Raw genomic sequence first — 17,600 nt, 5'->3', positions numbered from 1 at the left:
TACCAGGCGCCCTCTGGAGTATATAGCACGTCAGGGTTCTGTCCAAGTTCGACCTTCTTATCCCGGGTACTCTTGGGACCGAAAACGGAACCTCTCTCTTCTCTTTCTTCTTTTTCAAAGGGTGGCACCCTTCAAAAAAAGGCGTCTTAAGATTGGCAAGAAACATAAACAGTATACTCCAGTTCTAGCGGATTATGAATGTAAGTGAAGAATATCTTCCTCGATTCCTAGTTGCTTCCAGTCTCGATGGTAGAAGTTTCCTTGATGGATGTCCTTTCATGATCAGCAGTTCCTTCGAAGAAATTGTTGCCGGTGAAGTCGACGAGGTGTGCAAGCTTCGCGATGGATCCGTACTTACAAAGACGGCAGAACAGTCCAGACGGCTACTTAAAGCCAAGTTATTCGGGAAGTTAGAGGTGAAAATCGAGAAGCACCAGACCCTTAACTCCTGCAAGTGAGTTATATTCCACAGAGCTTTGGTTAAGTCTTCCGATGATACTGTGATCTGGTACCTAGCACATCGGGGTGTAACTGTTGTGAAGAGGTTGAAGAAGCATGTGGGTGATAAGCTACGCAATATGCCGAGACCGTACCTGAACGGATAAAAGTGGCAATGTATCGTCTAACTGTTCGTCCATATATTCCGGCACCAATGAGGTGCTATAACTGTCAAAAGTTTGGCCACACCCAGTGGCGGTCCGTTCTATATGTTCAGTGGTTCAGTGAACCCCCTAGAAATAGATAAGTCTATGTAAAATGGTTTATTACAGCCTGTTCCTTTAATAAGCTCTGTATATCCACGCGCGTAGCGGTATTTTTGACATCAACACTCTGTTGCTCTTCGGAACCAGCGAAGAGGTTCAATTTCAGGACTACGGGAGCGGGGCCGTGAGACGTAAGGAGGGTGCACAAGGAGAGGGGCTGTGAGGAGCAGGGAAAACATAGCCCAGGAATCGCTGGTGACTGGACCAGCGATAGACACGAGTTACATCGAGCAGTTCCGAAATGAGCCGAAACACTGTCAGAGCGCGCGGTTAAAGTTTGCCGTATGTGGTAGGTTTTGGAGGGGTTTTTAATTTGACGATTTTGAAATTCTGATGTAATTAACCGCAATGAGCCAGGATATTTTGGTAACTACATTTTGTATAGCATCAACAGGTGTAGCTAGCCTAAGTTTATGTAATTAATGAAACGTTTCATTAGTAAGTGGTGATGGTGATTATTGTTTTAAGAGAAAGTACAACTAGGCAACCATCCTCTATATAACACTAATCATAGAGAAAACATGGAAGGGATCCTACACTTCGAAAATGAAGGTGTCGGCCAAAGAAAGACAAAGGCCACGAAGGGCGTGAAAATGAAACAAACTCTGGACCTCAAGTGCTCGAATACCGTCGGGGTCGGAAAAGAAGACTTGATCAAGGGAGGTCGGATAGGATAGATGAAAGTGTGAGGCCTGGTGCAAGTAAGTGGAAGCACTGCCAGGACTCACCTAAGGGCCCCATGGTCGCCAACCCACGCTGCCAATTTGAGAGCCCCTGGAGCTTTTCATTAGTAATACATGTTTTATGAAAAGTAAGCAGCAAAACACAATAGATGAACAACAGTAGTCTGCCTAACACGTTCTTGAAGTTATTTGTACGCAAGCAACGTCTCCAAAATCAGAGGAAATTGGATCAGCTTTAAGTAATTGCACCTCATATACTCTCTTTCATCTTCATTGCTTTGGTAACTTCTTCGACTGTAGCCGTGTTCCTTCAAAGGAAAGTCGCGTTTCTAATCAAGCAGTGTCACTATTTTACATCTATATAACCATCACGAAACAATAAATCTCAACATGTTATTTTCGACAGCAGTGAACCCCCAGACGCTTTTTCCACGCGCCGCCACTGGCCACACCTCATTGCGATGTACAGGTTCGACGACCTGCCAAATGTGTGGGAAGTGCGAGCACGCTGGGGTTGACTGCACACCACCACCTATGTACGTCAATTGCCTGGGTGTGCATGTGACAATCTCAATGGAGTGCCCCACATTCAAGCAGAAGATGATCCAGGAGAGAAAAACGCTGGATAAGCTATCTTATCTAGATGCCCGGAGGAAGTTCAAGTCTATGGCTGCTCCGGAGTTCTCCATTCTCCTTCGCTGAAAAGGTTGCAAACGTGTGGATCACTCCACAGAGTTTTGTACAGAACACCAGTACTGAAAATGCATCGAAAAGTCAAAACCAGCATTAAAATGTAATCGTTAATGAAATTGGAGTTTCACTAGCTGAAAAATCGAAAGGTGCGTTATTGCCAATGTTGCCTGGGAAGGGCACTTCCCAGGAACGTTCGGCTGGTAAGTCCTCCCCCAACAGGGCTTGGGGAAAGACTTCCCCAAATAGGGTTGAAAAGTCCAACCCTCCTTCCAATGCCCAGACCATAAAGGAGGAAAAGGTGAAGCCACAGAGCTCCCTTAAGATATTGGAGATGAAGCCTTCTCAAACTCAATCGGGGGTCACAGGATCCCTGAAGAAGTCCGGCAAGCCATCTGCTGGTTCTCCTCCAAAAAAGAGAGAAACGGTGGGCAAGAGTGAGAGGCGCCGACGCCCTCTTACTCGATTACCATCTGGAGAACCTAGTTCTCCCAGGAAGAAGGCCCACGGTTCCCGATCACAGTCCTCAGAGTGGCCATTCACCGCGTCTCCTTCTTCTGAGTCATCCAGGGAGACTGACCCACTCATTCTCGTGGATGGTGATGATGACAAGAAAGATACCGACAAAGACGGCGGAACCTGGCAGGTAATGGACCGAACGAAAAGCAAGAAATTGCTCTAAATTCGAAGTGCTACATATCCACACAATGACACTATTGCAGAAGAACTGCAGTAGTTATCACTGTTGTTTAGCTGAGTTACGTCGGTTGATATCAGTCTATGTGGAGTCCAGTTCCATGGCTAAATGGTTAGCATGCTGGCCTTTGGTCACATAGGTCCCGGGTTCGATTCCCGGCAGGGTCAGTAATTTTAACTATCATGGTTAATTTCACTGGCATGGGGACTGGGTGTGTGTGTGTTGTCTTCATCATCATTTCATCCTCATGACACGCAGGTCGCCTGTGGGCGTCAAATTGAAAGACCTGCACCTGGTGAGCCGAACATGTCCGCGGACACTCCCGGCACTAAAAGCCATTCGCCATTTCCATTTCAGTCTATGCGGGCTCCATAGTTTGCCTACAGGAATCTCGTTTGAGACCTGAACACGACACTATGAGAGGATATCGTCTACATTCCAAAGACAGACTAGCTGTGGATAGCGCGGCAGCTGGGAGCGTTTGTACCCTAGTCCGCTCCGACATCTTCAACGAAGTAGTACCGCTCCGTACTCGTCTTGATGCAGTTGCTGTTTGCACTCCGTTGCCAGTAATGACACCGGTGTGCAATGTTTACATACCACCGGACTACGATCTTGAAATGCGTGCACTACAAGATTTGATCGTTCAATTACCTCCTCCTTTCCTCATGCTGGGAGACACGCCCGTAACACTCTGGAGTTCTCAGTCTTCCTATACTAAGGGGAGGATGCTCGAACGACTGATCAGTCTGTTCGATCTTTGCGTGCATAATACAGGGGAACTGACACATTTCAGCAGCGCTCATGGCTCATTCTCACACCTGGATGTGACTTTGTGCAGCCGTACGTTAGTTCCCGTGCTACGGTGGCAAGTACACGACAACCTCTGTGATAGTGACCTCTTCCCGATAATTCTGTCTTGTATCAAAGACAGTCCAAAGTACCCAAGCGCTGGTTACTTTGGCGGGCAAATTGCCAGAATTTTCCAAACACACAGTGATGGCCAATGATATGCTGGAGTCCGTTGACAACCAGTTTCTTCCATTACTACTGGAATTTTGGCTGCTGCAGAGGAAGCAATTCCTTCCTCGTTTGGTATTCGTTGCCGGAAACAGGTTCCATGATGGATGGACGAAATTGCAGCAGTCTATCGTGATCGCCGATGGGCTTTTAAAGCATTACCAGCGGAATCCTATGATGGCCAATCATTATCACATTTAAGCGTCTGCGCACGAAGGCCCATTTTTTTATTCAAGTAAGACAGCTACTTGGGAAAAGTATGTTTCTTCCATGACGGCACATACTCCGTCATCACAAGTGTGGACAAAACGCCGCCATATTGTCAAAATACAGAATGTACCCTCAGTCCCCGGTATCTTCATAAATAGAGATGTTAAGATTCCTTCAGTCATTTCAGTCCACATTGCGTCACATTTCGGAGATATGTCTAGCTCTGGGAGTTACGACCCTGCATTTCTAACAATTAACCGCGAAGCAGAGGCACACTATCTCTCTTTCGCTTCTAGTGCTTCGCATCCCTACAATGTGCCTTTCACAGAGTGGGAGTTGTGGAGTGCACTCGCACAATGCACAGGCACGGCTCCTGGACCGGACAAAACCCACAATCAAATGCTTAAGCATTTGAGTGATTTGAGTGACAGATGTCTCAAGGATATCCTCACCCTATTCAACAGAATATGGAGTGAGGGAGTGTTTCCATCTCAGTGATTCAAAACTTTTGGATAGTTGCAAGTCAATATGGCTTACAAATGGCCTTTGTAAGCTATTTGAAAGGATGGTTAACCGACGTCTTGTGTGGGCCATGGAAAAGGAAGGTCTCTTGTCTAACTACTAGTGTGGTTCCCGCTCTCATCAGCCCCTGCCACTGATGATCTGGTCAGAACTGGAGAGGGCCATTCAAGAGGCCTTTCTCCGGAAGGAACACCTAGTCGCAGTGTTTCTTGACCTGGAGAAAGCTTAGGATACTACCTGGTGATACGGGATTCTCTCCACTCTACACCAGTGGGGATTTTGGGGAAATTTGATCAAAGTTTATTGATAACTTCATGTCCCTCTGGCTATTTTGAGTCAGAGTAGGGAATGCTTTTTCTCAATATTATGTACAGGAAAATGGAGTACCTCAGCGATCGGTACTGAGTGTCACGTTGTTTGCAATCGCCATCAACGGCATAGTTGCTGCTGCTGGGCCCTCAGTTGTTCCATCGCTGTATTTAGACGACTTAGCTCTTCATTACAGCTCCGGAAGGGTGGCGTTTGCTGAGAGACATCTACAGCAAACTATTAATAGAGTCGACAGATGGGCCCTGCAACATGGTTTTCGATTTTTAGCGGTGAAAACCTCAGTTGTACACTTCTGTCGACGTCGGCTTGTGGATCGTGTACCAGAGCTCCGCCTGCGAAACAGTGTCTTACAGTGGTAGACACCTGCAGATTCCTGGGTCTCCATTTTGATAAGAGACTAACGTGACAGCCGCACATCCATCAGTTAAAGGTTGCCTGCATGAAGAGACTTAACTTGCTTAAGTTTCTCAGCGGCACTTTGTGGGGGGCTGACCGTGCAGTACAGCTATGTTTTTACACGGCAATGGTCCTCTCCTGAATTGACCATGGGAAGTGCGGCTTATGGCTCAGCATCAAAATCTACGCTGAGCCTTTTAGACAGTATTCACCATAGTGGAGTAAGGCTGGCAGTGAGAGCTTTCCGTACTAGCCCCCTTCCCAGCCTGCTCGCTGAAGTGGGAGTTCAATCTTTACGAATAAGGAGGCAGCAGTTACTCCTCACGTACGCTGCCAAAATTCGTGAAATGCCGCTACATCCAAGCTATCAGTACATCTTTAGTACCCAATACCACCGGAGGTACCAATACCAGCCAAATGCCACATGGCCGGATGTGTTTTGAATTGATATCTTGTGTCATGATTTAAATATAGATATCGGTGGTTGCCTTGAACAAACTTTTAGCGAGGTACCTCCGTGATTAGTTCCGCGACCGGATATACGTCTAGATCTAATCCGTGGACCCAAGGTGAACACGGATTCCTCCGTTTATCGGAGGTATTTCCAGGACTTTGTTTACCAATATCCGGCTGCGAAACGTATCTTCATGAAAGGTTCTAAAATCGGAGAAAATGTTGATTGCTCTTTTGTCACCGATGATATGAGCACGTAGATCTCTCTTCCTAGTGTATGTAGCGTGTACACTGCGGAGCTTTACGCCATCTTAGTGGTGGTGGTGGTGGTGATTATTGCTTTAAGAGGAAGTACAACTAGGCAACCATCCTCTATATAACACTAATCAGATGGTGGTGGTGGTGGTGATTATTGTTTTAAGAGGAAGTACAACTGGGCAACCATCCTCTATATAACACTAATCAGGGTGAAAAAATGGAAGGGGTCCGACACTTCGAAAAATGAAGTTATCGGCCAAAGGAAGAGAAGGGCCACGAAGGGCGTGAAAATGAAAGACTCTCTAGCCCTCGCAAACCTAATAGCGTCGGGGTCGGAAAAGAACAAGAGTTGACCAAGGGAGGTCGGATAGGATAGATGAAAGTGAGGAGCCTGACACAAGTAAGTGGAAGCAACGCCAGGACTCAGCTGAGGGCCCCGTGTTCGCCAACCCACGCTCCAAAGTTCAGAGCCCCTGGGGCCACTAATCAGAGGGAAAATATGGAAGGGGTCCGACACTTCGAAAAATGAAGATATCGGCCAAAGGAAGACAAGGGCCACGAAGGGCGTGAAAATGAAAGACTCCCTAGCCCTCGCAAACCTAATAGCTTCGGGGTCGGAAAAGAACAAGAGTTGACCAAGAGAGATCGGATAGGATAGATGAAAGTGAGGAGCCTGGCACAAGTAAGTGGAAGCAATGCCAGGACTCAACTGAGGGCCCCATGGTCGCCAACCCACGCTCCAAAGTTCAGAGCCCCTGCGGCCCCTTTTAGTCGCCTCTTACGACAGGCAGGGGATACAGTGGGTGTTATTCTACCGCCCTCACCCACAGGGGGATTACGCCATCTTAGAAGCTCTGCAGTTTGCATTGGGTGACCAAAGAAACCACTTTCTTACGTATACTGACTCATTAAGCTCTCTGCATTCCATTGAAACCTGTTACTTGCAACACCCACTGGTACAGCAGATTCATGACCTAGCCAGGTTAAATGATGCTTGCACCAGAATTACATTCGCGTGGCTTCCAAGCCACGTTGGGATTGCGGGAAACAAACTCGGGGATGAAGCTGCAAAGGAAGCGGTACTTTTACCTCCAAGACCTATCAATGTACCTGATAAAGATATTTGTTCTCTGCTACGTCGAACTATCTTGGCATCCTCTGAATCGGAGTGGCTAGCTATCTGAACACCCAACAAACTGAGAGTAATTAAGACAAGTACCATGTGGTGGTCCTCTTTCCGGCCTTCACAGAGAGAGGCCATAGTGTTGTGTAGGCTGAGGATAGGTCATTTACGATCTACGCACTCTTATCTCCTGAAGAGGGAAGACCCCCCCCCCCATTGTGTACTTGTGGTGCTGACTTCACTGTGGCCCACATCCTCACAGAGTCCGCCAATCTCTCTGGCCTAAGATGGAGCCTTGGCCTGTAGGAAACACTTGAACGCATACTAGCCGATGATGCAACTACTGCTGATCTCGTCATCTGCTTTCCCCCTTTGGGCGGGGGCATTAGAATAACACCCACGGTATCTCCTGCCTGTCGTAAGAGGCAACTAAAAGGGGCCTAAGGGGCTCTGAACTTTGGAGCATGGGATGGCGACCACGGGGTCCTCAGCTGAGTCCTGACATTGTTTCCACTTATGCCAGGCTCCTCACTTTCATCTATCCTATCCGACTTCCCTCGGCCAACTCTTGTTCTTTTCAGACCCCAACGGTATTACGTATGGAGGCCTAGGGAGTCTTTCATTTTCATGCCCTTCGTGGCCCTTGTCTTCCTTTGGCCGATACATTCATTTTCCTAAGTGTCGGACCCCTTCCATTTTCTCTCTCTGATTAGTGTTATATAGAGGATGGTTGCCCAGTTGTACTTCGTCTTAAAACAATAATCTCCACCAACCTAGTCATCTGCTTTATGTACGACAGTGGATTAATCAAGGATATGTAAATGTGTTCTGCTACTCAGGGAACGCCTGTTCCCGTTTGATACGTCAGTACTTTTTCGGCGTAATTCAATAATTTTTTGTTTAATTTTTTACTGCATTTCCAAATTTCTGTGTTGAATATAAAAATTTTTTAAATTTTAAATTTCTTTTCCACTAATTTGTTCAGAGAGGATGATTACCTAGTTGTACTTCCTCGTAAAACAAAAATCACCACCACCACTAGCAGCGCTGCGCTTAGTCAAGTGCATCGCGAGGTCATTCAGTATACCCCGTAATGTGCCAGCAGTATTTTCCAATGTAGAAAAAGCCTTTGACACTGTCTGGCACAAAAAAATTTATTGTAAAACTACAGCAAACTTACAAAGTTCCAACTTATTTGGTTAGAATTATTCAGTCATATTTAACTAACAGGAGTTTTTATGTCTACCGTGAGGGGGAGAAATCGATCTCAAGGGCCCTCCTAGCCGGAGCGCCCCAAGAGGGAGTTCTCTCCCTGGTATTATACGGCCTATATGTGAATGATCTTTCCACCCAGCAAGGTGTTGAAGTCCAACAGTTTGCTGATGACAGCCATTTATACATCTCAGAGGAGAAATGACTGCTGTCAGAGCACTGCAAAAATGGATATCACTGTTCTGGAAACAGTGCGACCGGAACAAGGGGAAAATAAACCCTACGAAAACCAAGGCAATTATTTTCGCCAAGCACCTGCCTAAACTTGGTCATCTGTCTATTAACAGTGTCCCACTGTCCTGGTCTAATAAAGTTAAATATCTGGGTCTAATTATGGACAATGATTTGACCTGGGGGCAGAACATAGAACAGGCCTTCCAGCGAGCCACGGCACGGGTGGCAGCCCTGAGACCTCTGCTTTATAACAGGTGCATCTCTAACAGTATTAAGAAAAATCTTTATTTAGCATGTGTTAGGCCCATCCTGCTGTACAGCTGTGAGGCCTGGTGTTATATTCCAAAAACTCGCATGTCAAAACCACAAACTTTTCAAAACAAAACCCTGAGAAGAATGACTAAAACCCCACTCCTGAGATCTAATTAAAAGATACAGACTGAACTTCGTATTCTGCTTATTAGGTCTCGGGTAAATAAAATGGTCAGAATGCCCAAGTCTAGAATCCTAAGTCAATCTACTGACCCGGGCATGCTACTCTTAAAACAGGTCGTTAGGACCAAGATGCTGAACACTCGTTTCAAACATCGCGGCCCTTGGCTAACTTACGACCTGTTTTTAACTGGTCACCTCCCCACTTTTCTGCCTGTTTTGAAATAATACTCTAAATTACTAAAAATCTAAATTAAATCCTCCCTGAAAAGATCCGTTTGTTAAGCAGGGAAGCTTTCCACTCTCTAAATTATTCTTCTCCTAAATTACGCCAACCCCATACGATTTTTGATAGCCTAGCAAAGAGGGGTTTTCACTCCTGACATAGGGGAAAAATTTTCTTCATGACAAGATCGCTTCTCCCCCGCCACTGTACGTGATGGAGATTTTCATACTCATCGGCATGTCGCGGAAACAGATGAGTGGAAGGGTATAGTTTCCACCCTTGGACTCTCATATACTCCCTCTTAAAAAAAAAAAAAAAAAAAAAAAAAAAATCCACGTGTGAAGCCATGAGCTGAAACGAGAACTTGTATATGTATGAATTGATATGTCGGTTGCTTCTTCCTTTCCATTACTTTTTGACAAAAGTGTATTGTTGCCCTCTTGTTAGCGCATTGTCTTCTCCCTAAGCTTATGGTTTAAAAAAATCTTTGGTTATTTGTGCTTTTTTTTTACAGGGACTAACATCATCTGAAATAGTAGCTGGTTATGAACTAGCTTTAAACAAAGCTTTAGAAATTTTGCCAACACTCACCTGCTATGAAGTTAAAGATTACCGAAATGAAGCGGAAGTTATTAAGGGGCTCAAATCTTCTATTATGAGTAAACAGTATGGAAGTGAAGATTTTCTTACTAAACTAATCACTAAAGCTTGTGGTAAGTATAACATTCACCTGCTTTACCAATTTTTTTCTTATGACTCAATCTCCTGACTTTCCATGAACCTATATATTATTTTGATTATAACTGGTGTGAACAGCACTGGGGCTCATTTCACAGAACCTTTTAATCCTGGAGCAAGCGCATCATATTTTGTAACATGTTTGGTCATGTATGGGACAGGTGTCACCCAAATAATTGTGGTTCTTCTGTGTAAAATAAAAATTTATGGTGAGATTCTTCTAATACCAGTATAATGGTCCATTATTGAACATTCTTGGACGTTATTGGAGATTCTTCTATGATAATGATTTTTGGACATACATAAAGATACTGAAACAAAACCAATCAACTGAAACATATTTAAGGAATACTATCCTTTTTTTTATTACAAAAATGACAATTTTAAATTTGTTTATGATCTTTTTCTTTAGGCTGCCTTCTGTTTCAAGTGTTATTCCTTACAATACTACTTGAAAACATACTCTATAATAAGTGTTCATCGAAAATAGAGTAATATAATCAGAGACTAATCCAGCTGCCACCAATAATACCTAAGTGGTGGTTACTCTGCTATGCAAAAAAGTGGTTTTATCACGATATCTGCCGCACAATATCTACGCCTAGCCCCATGGCTGTCTTTACACTGTACAGACTATTCTGTCCCCAGTAGAATCAGAGCGCATCTTTTAATCTCAGGTGGTATTGATGGATACATTGATTGGCATTGAATTTGGGGTATAATCATTTCCCAAGCCATGTTTTTGAGGAATTCCATCCTTTTCATCTTTGTCTCGAACCTCTGATTTGTCTTGAAAATAAGAAATGCGTTTATTGCAGCAGTATAGAACAAGTGAAGAACACTTTCATTGCACAGCGCTGTGTGTTTCTAGCAATGTCATATTTGTGAGCTAACTGGTCAACCAGATCAACCCCACCTTTATTCATATTACAAAAATTATCATGTCTGGCTTCTTTTGTTCACCTGTGTCCATATCTGTAGAATCATGGCACATTATTGGTATTACCAAAACAGTTTATAGGTTAGTAAGACACAAGTGTGCAGTCTTCCTGAAATCCGAAGAGGGGAGAGTTTCCTTACCTTCATGTGTGTGGCAAAAACTTCAGAATTTCCCCTCTTGTTATTCTGTACTCTACCTACATATGCCAGTGATTTATCTGTAAGAAGGGCTTTAGCCAAGGGAATAATGGAAAACCAGTTATCTATGGTAATATTTTGAAATGTTCCCTGCACCGACTCGACGAATCCCAAAACAAAGCTCCGTTTGTATGGACCTTCTTTTTGTACACCTACATGTGTTTCTTAAGATTAATTGTATAAGCAGTTTTGGCATCAACCAGAGCAAATATTTTTATCCTGTACTTTGCAGGATTTTTGGGATTAATCTGTTTGAAGGAACATCTGCCGCAAAAAGCCAGATTAATTGAATATGTACATAACCCTTAATGAAACGCACATTGTCATTTGACGTAAAATTATTCCATCAATTTTCTTATAATATAACTTTCAAGTTTTTCCAGTCTTTGGGAACACAAAATAAAACATTTTGAATACCTGGAAAACAAAACAAAACTATTAGCAACAGATTGGCATGTATGTTTTACAAGAGCATCTGCAAATTCTATCAAATTATTTTTAAACATGCATGCTGTATATGTACAAAATTGTTTACTTTGCGTAAACTTTGTATAATTGGGTACAATTGAAGGTCTACTTGTTTAAAACACAAAATAATCTATTATATCATTAACCTTTTATTCGTGGATATAATAATCAATAGATTATTTTGTGTATTGTACCCAATTATACGTAGTATTTTCAGATACGGATCATAACAATGAGATTTATAACATGTAATAATTGCTTAAACTTGACAATGATGGTAAATTGATGATATTATGAACAACTGCACAAGAAATTATATTATTGTAGAAGTCCATTAGTGGCACTTAAGTAAATTTGAGAAAGTTTTCTCTGGTTTTGTGTGTGTTACCTTCAGCGCAACAGTGCAGTCCACTTGATTTCTGTGATTGTATCCTGTTTACTCCCCATCCCTGCTATTTCTGTTTCCTCATCTTTCTGATCTCTAGTTTGCAGCTGCACTTTCTCCATTTATAACTTAAATGCAATTTTTCACTTCTTTCAGATGTTTTTACCTACACAAAATATACTGTATTTACTTGCATATCCCCCTTGTATATTAGACTGCCCCCTAGCTTTTCAGGACAAGGAAATGAAAGAAAAATAAATCTTACTCAATCCCATCATAGCTATATTCTCCTTCTCCATGGAATGAATTCTCTTCTGACTTTCCAGTCAGTGACATGAGATTGATTATTTTCACCATCATAATGTTCTTTACTGATCTCCCACTTCTTACATTTCCCCTGCTCGTTGCTTCCAGGAACATTAGCCTTTTTTAAAGGATGATTTAAAAGTATCATTTTCAATTTAGGCTGTTATTAAAATGGGGTCAACACTGCCAAAGGCAGTTTAGAGCTACTGCAACAGATGATCAGGCCACTTGTAATATGGCATAATAATTAATAATCAAACTATTTGACACACCTCTGTACTTGGCTACTTTTAGCTGGTCATTGATTGTTTACCAATTTATTTTTAATATATTATTGGTTTTACGTCCCACTATCTTATTATTTTCGTAGATGCCGTGGTGCCAGAATTTTGTCCCGTGGGAGTTCTTTTACATGCCAGTAAATGTACCGTTACAGGGCTGATGAATTTGAGCACCTTCAATATGGCTGATATATTCGAACCTGCCAAGTTGGTTTCAGAAAACCAGTGCCTTAACTGTCTGAGCCACTCAGCCCGGCTTCATTATTTTTATTGAATTTTTCTTTCCTGTACTTTTCCCTCCATGTCCATTTTCATTGTGTTACGTTATATATCTGTGCTCATAAGTGCAATTGATTTCTTTAAATGATTGTTGTTTTGAGTGTCCATATGACGGCATCAGCTCTTGTTTAGTATAGCGCTTTCATAATTCTTGTATTTTTATTTATTTTTTCTTTTCATTAAAAATATATTGCAACTTGTTTCTGTTTCAGTGTCCATTTTACCAGAGAAAACCACTTTCAATGTTGATAATGTTAGAGTGTGCAAGATTCTGGTAAGAAATTAATTACTATAATTGCTTTCTTTGTGGGGGGGGGGGGGGGGGGGTTTCTTGTATAATTTTAGAACTAGCTTATCTATAATTATAAATAAGTCTCTAGTTGTGTTATTTGTAATATCTTGGATCTGTCGGTGCCAGGGTTGCGGAGTGTTCAGCTCTGAAGTTGTACAGGGCATGGTCTTCAAGCGCAATGTTGAGGGGGATATCACCAAGAAGACCAACGCCAAGGTTGCTGTGTATTCCTGTCCTGTAGATATAATGCAGACAGAAACCAAGGTAAATAACTTATTTAACTGATAAAATATCCAGTACCTCTAATTGAACATTACATTCAGATCGACAAAAGATTTTATCAAGATTTAGGGTTATTGATATTTGTGTTAATTTTTTTTATGTTTCATTGTTAATTTTCTGTAATCTCCTTATGTTTCACAAAATCAATTAAAAGAATTGCTGTTTAACTTCAGGTGGTAGGCACAAGCATGGAAGTACACTTCTAGATAGTGCGTTTTGTCTGTAAGTTGGGTAGTTCTGAACAATTACTTCTGGTTCAGTACATAACATTTTAACCCTGACAGTAACACTTCCATAAATGTCACTTTAGTTACACCACACATTGCAAAGACATGTCGCTCAAAAGATTTTGTTCCAGTAAGCGTTATGCACTAAAACTAGTCCGTGCCAATTGCAATTTTTATTGAATTTGATCATTTTAATTTACAAGGAAGTGGAATAATGAAATGACTAGAAAAATTGTTTCATCTATCATAATTATATTGTCTTGTAGGGAAAAGAGAATTCAGGAAAGTACAGCACAACTAATTTCACCATCCATTACAACTTGCACTCAATATTCCATCTTTCTTTGCATGTTTTTCTTCTCTTATTTTGTTTACATGAACCCATTTGTAAATTTCAGTTTCATAACGCCATTTCATATTCAACCATTTAAACAGTTTTGTTGTAAGAAATTACTGCAATAAACCGTCTAAATCTAAATTAGGCAATCAAATTTTTTTTACAAAATATGAAAATAGTGTGTCAAATGGAAAAAGAAAATGTGCATCCTATAAACGTGAATAATAATTTATAGATACGGTACTAAATAAGGAATTTACATAAATCAGGACACGCCAGTTAGGACAAAATTTCTTATGGTGCTTGCTGCGAAACCCACATTTGCAAATTGCGCATCTTTCTTTTGTCATCCTCTTTTTCTTTCGAGGACGGAGACTGCAGTACTTTTTCTTTGTGCAGGCCTCGGTGTCAAGACTTCTTACATGTCTGATTTTCTCTGATACCAAGACACCAACTGATCATCTCGCGAAGGTGATTCAGGATTGGTTTCTCCAATCTTGTTGTCAACCAAGGAGCAAAAAGTTGTTCGGAAAGCCTAACCATAGACTGAAACTAGGACGTAGGTTACATGTTTCCTCCTATGAAAAAAGTATGGAGGTATACAACATACGAATTGATGCATGCTATATTCAGCATATTATAAAATGCTTTGTTTTATGCCGTTTATTCATCAGCTAACACATTGGATCAAAGGAAACTATATGACCTTAAGTGTTGTAATTCTGAATCGTCTCCACCTCAAAATCAGCTGGTTCTTGGGCTACCTGTTCATCTTCTAAAGAAATTATATTGTCTTCAAAATCTTAAAAAGAAAGGCCTTTTTCCAGCTCTGCTGCAGTTTCTTCTTTGATAGTAATTTTCCTCTTTTTGTCCATTATGATCTACAAACAAAAAGTAATTTATAGTATTAAAATGAAACACACATAATATGCAAATAATAATACAGTAATTAAATTTCACTCCAAAACTCTGGTAAGAGATTTCTGGCTATGTTTACACTACATAACATGATATCGCAGTGGTTTCCACAAAGAATGCAAGAACACTTTAAGCCTGGATTATGGTAATTCTTGATTTTACACACTAAAATGAAATCCATGAACTGCAAACCTCGTTACAAGATATTGCAGTTAGCATGAACCTTGTTTCCATTCATTTGTCATAGGATCTGTGCAATAAAATTCACTCCATATTTCTTCTTCCAACTCTGTGTGTAACAGATCTTTATATCCTTGTATAGATGGTAGCAATAATTGAAGTCATAGTTCTTCGATGAAGGAAAGGTCATTCGCTAGTACATACACTAAACATGATGGCATGAATTTTGAAAGACGCAGAACTCCTTCAAGGTAAGTGGATTTGATCTTTTCAGTTTTGAACAGATGATTGTATTTCATACATGGCCGTACATTCTCTGTACCACAGGGGTGACTCTTGAGATGAAATAGTTATTGCTGTTGTCAGTGAAAGGTTTCTGATTGTTTTATCTCACTCATGCTTCTCATAACAGAGTTTACTCTTTCTCTGACGTGGAAAAAAAAAAAAAAAAACTTTCTTTCCCTGCTGTCTCTAATGCACTCCTAAATGTTTGAAATGCGAAACAGATGGTAGAGGTCCTTCATTATAATAAATGGCTCCACTGCTTCCACATGCTCTGAATGTTAGTTTCACTGTCGTACTTTCATTCAGGTGTAGTTCTCTGTCCATACGATTATCTTATTAAATGTGTTCTGTAGTGCATCTTCTTGAAACTAAAATCATATTGTCTGCGTACATCCTCACATTCTCTGATATAATACTCGTAATATCGGCTGTAACTTTATTGAATAAGATGGGGTTAAGTGGATCACCCAGTAGTACCCCATTTGTCTGCTCAGTATTCTTTGAAGTAGTCATGTAATCGCAGACTTCTACAAAATTCTTGCTCAGAATATTCCGTATTAAACTATTTATGTATCTTCATTCACCCATGAGTGTGTCTAATTTGTTAATCAAAATCTCCTTTAATCATTACAAATTTAATTGTGGCCGTATTGACTGTTATCAGTTAAAAATAAAATGTTAATTAACGTCAACCTAATCAATACCTATATTAATTGTGATGAGTTACTATTGGTCACTACATATATCAGCTTGTTTCAAGCCATCATCAGCTGACGAAGCATGGTTAAGAATAATCATTATCATTCTCTTTCCTACTAAATACATACGTAAAATATACATTAACAAATGAACCTTCATGAGGATGACTTAACATTAGTAATGTTAAAATCAAATTGACCCTTCTTAGGAATTCTTAAAATTAATGTCGTGTTAAAACACTGCACATAAATTTTGGTGATGAGTGTGTGAAACCTCTGTTGTAATATAAGCACTCGTTAGGTCATTTAGCATAAAGTGAGGTGTGCATTTTCATGTGGTTTGAATTTGGAGAATGTGTGTTGTTCATGGAATGGGGCTAAAAACATTAAAACAGGGGATTCTTAAGAGTACATCCTGTTTGATTGTTTAGTTTGTGTGTGAAGGGCATATTCAATTTTGAAGCAGAACATTGACCTATTCTTCAAATAGAAGTGAAAATTTCTGAATTGAGATGCTGAGAAATGTAGATATTAATTATGATGTGGTCAAAATGTTGTTGACTTGATAAAACAAATTCTTGGTTTGGATGATATAATTACGTTCTTGGAACAAATTTGATACTTTCTTATCTTCTGATGTTCTGTCAGTACGGTCCAAATTGTTCAAACAATTTCTATGATGCATGACGCTGCTAAGATCGACCCAGATTCAAGAGAAACTAACAAACTGAAGTTGCTTTTGAACATGGAAAAATCAACAGTTTGATTATTTTTAAAGACAGACCAAATGGAAGTGGTGTAACTCATGGGAACTATCATGTCTTAATTAATGAATGATTTGGATGATATAATTATATTTTTGGAACAAATTGGGTACCGTTGGATACTAGAACTATTTGAAGGAGTTCTCAATGATGATGTGCAGGGATTATGTGATCCGTTATGCATCAGTTGACTGTATTGCTCCTAATATGAAGGTCTGTTTGTGCAGCATTTTGGGCCTTGAAGAAGAAAACCACTTGGCTACATGTAAGTCAAATACATTGGCCACTGTGCTTTTTAGGACAGAAAAAAAATCTTAAATTCAGAACTTGGTGTGCTTCATGTTCACATTTCATCTGTGAGAACACACATCACCATCGTATCCAGTGCACAGTGGAAAACATTGAAATGGTAGAAGAGGTTAATGATGACTGAAAACACTGCTGCTGTGGTGAGTTTGGATATGTTGTGAAGTAGTTTTCATTCTTTATTGTATTAGTCTCTTTTCAGAGCTGTTCCGAGAGCGAACTTCTATCAAGATTTTTTGAATGTTAGAGGATGAAGATAACTAATGACTAGTGTATTGTGGAGTTCAGGCGTGTCCTTAATGGGTTTTCATTCTGTAATGTTTTATTTGTGTTTTCATTTTATCATCCTAGAACTCGGTTTTTAATTAGATTTGTGTTCTCATCAGTTCACTGCCGTATGCGACTACATTGTCCACAAGGTTCCATTGAAGAATGCAACAGTTGCACAAATTACATCTGCACCCAGG

The 17,600-nt window shown here is 40.9% G+C and overlaps 1 protein-coding gene across 1 annotated transcript in view; it reads left to right on the top strand.

Moving 5' to 3' along the window:
• Positions 1-17,600, top strand: part of CCT8 (chaperonin containing TCP1 subunit 8) — a 155,408-nt gene that overhangs the window by 71,232 nt on the left and 66,576 nt on the right. The window contains exons 3-5 of the mRNA XM_067142589.2: positions 9,765-9,963; positions 13,057-13,118; positions 13,263-13,400. Coding sequence (XP_066998690.1) covers positions 9,765-9,963; positions 13,057-13,118; positions 13,263-13,400 — 399 coding nt within the window. The remainder of the gene's footprint in view (positions 1-9,764; positions 9,964-13,056; positions 13,119-13,262; positions 13,401-17,600) is intronic.

The sequence above is a fragment of the Anabrus simplex genome, chromosome 3, assembly GCF_040414725.1.
Source record: "Anabrus simplex isolate iqAnaSimp1 chromosome 3, ASM4041472v1, whole genome shotgun sequence".
In the NCBI taxonomy this organism is placed as follows: Eukaryota; Metazoa; Arthropoda; class Insecta; order Orthoptera; family Tettigoniidae; genus Anabrus; species Anabrus simplex.
Note: the sequence above shows the minus strand (reverse complement) of the source record. Positions and strands in the feature narration are given on the sequence as shown.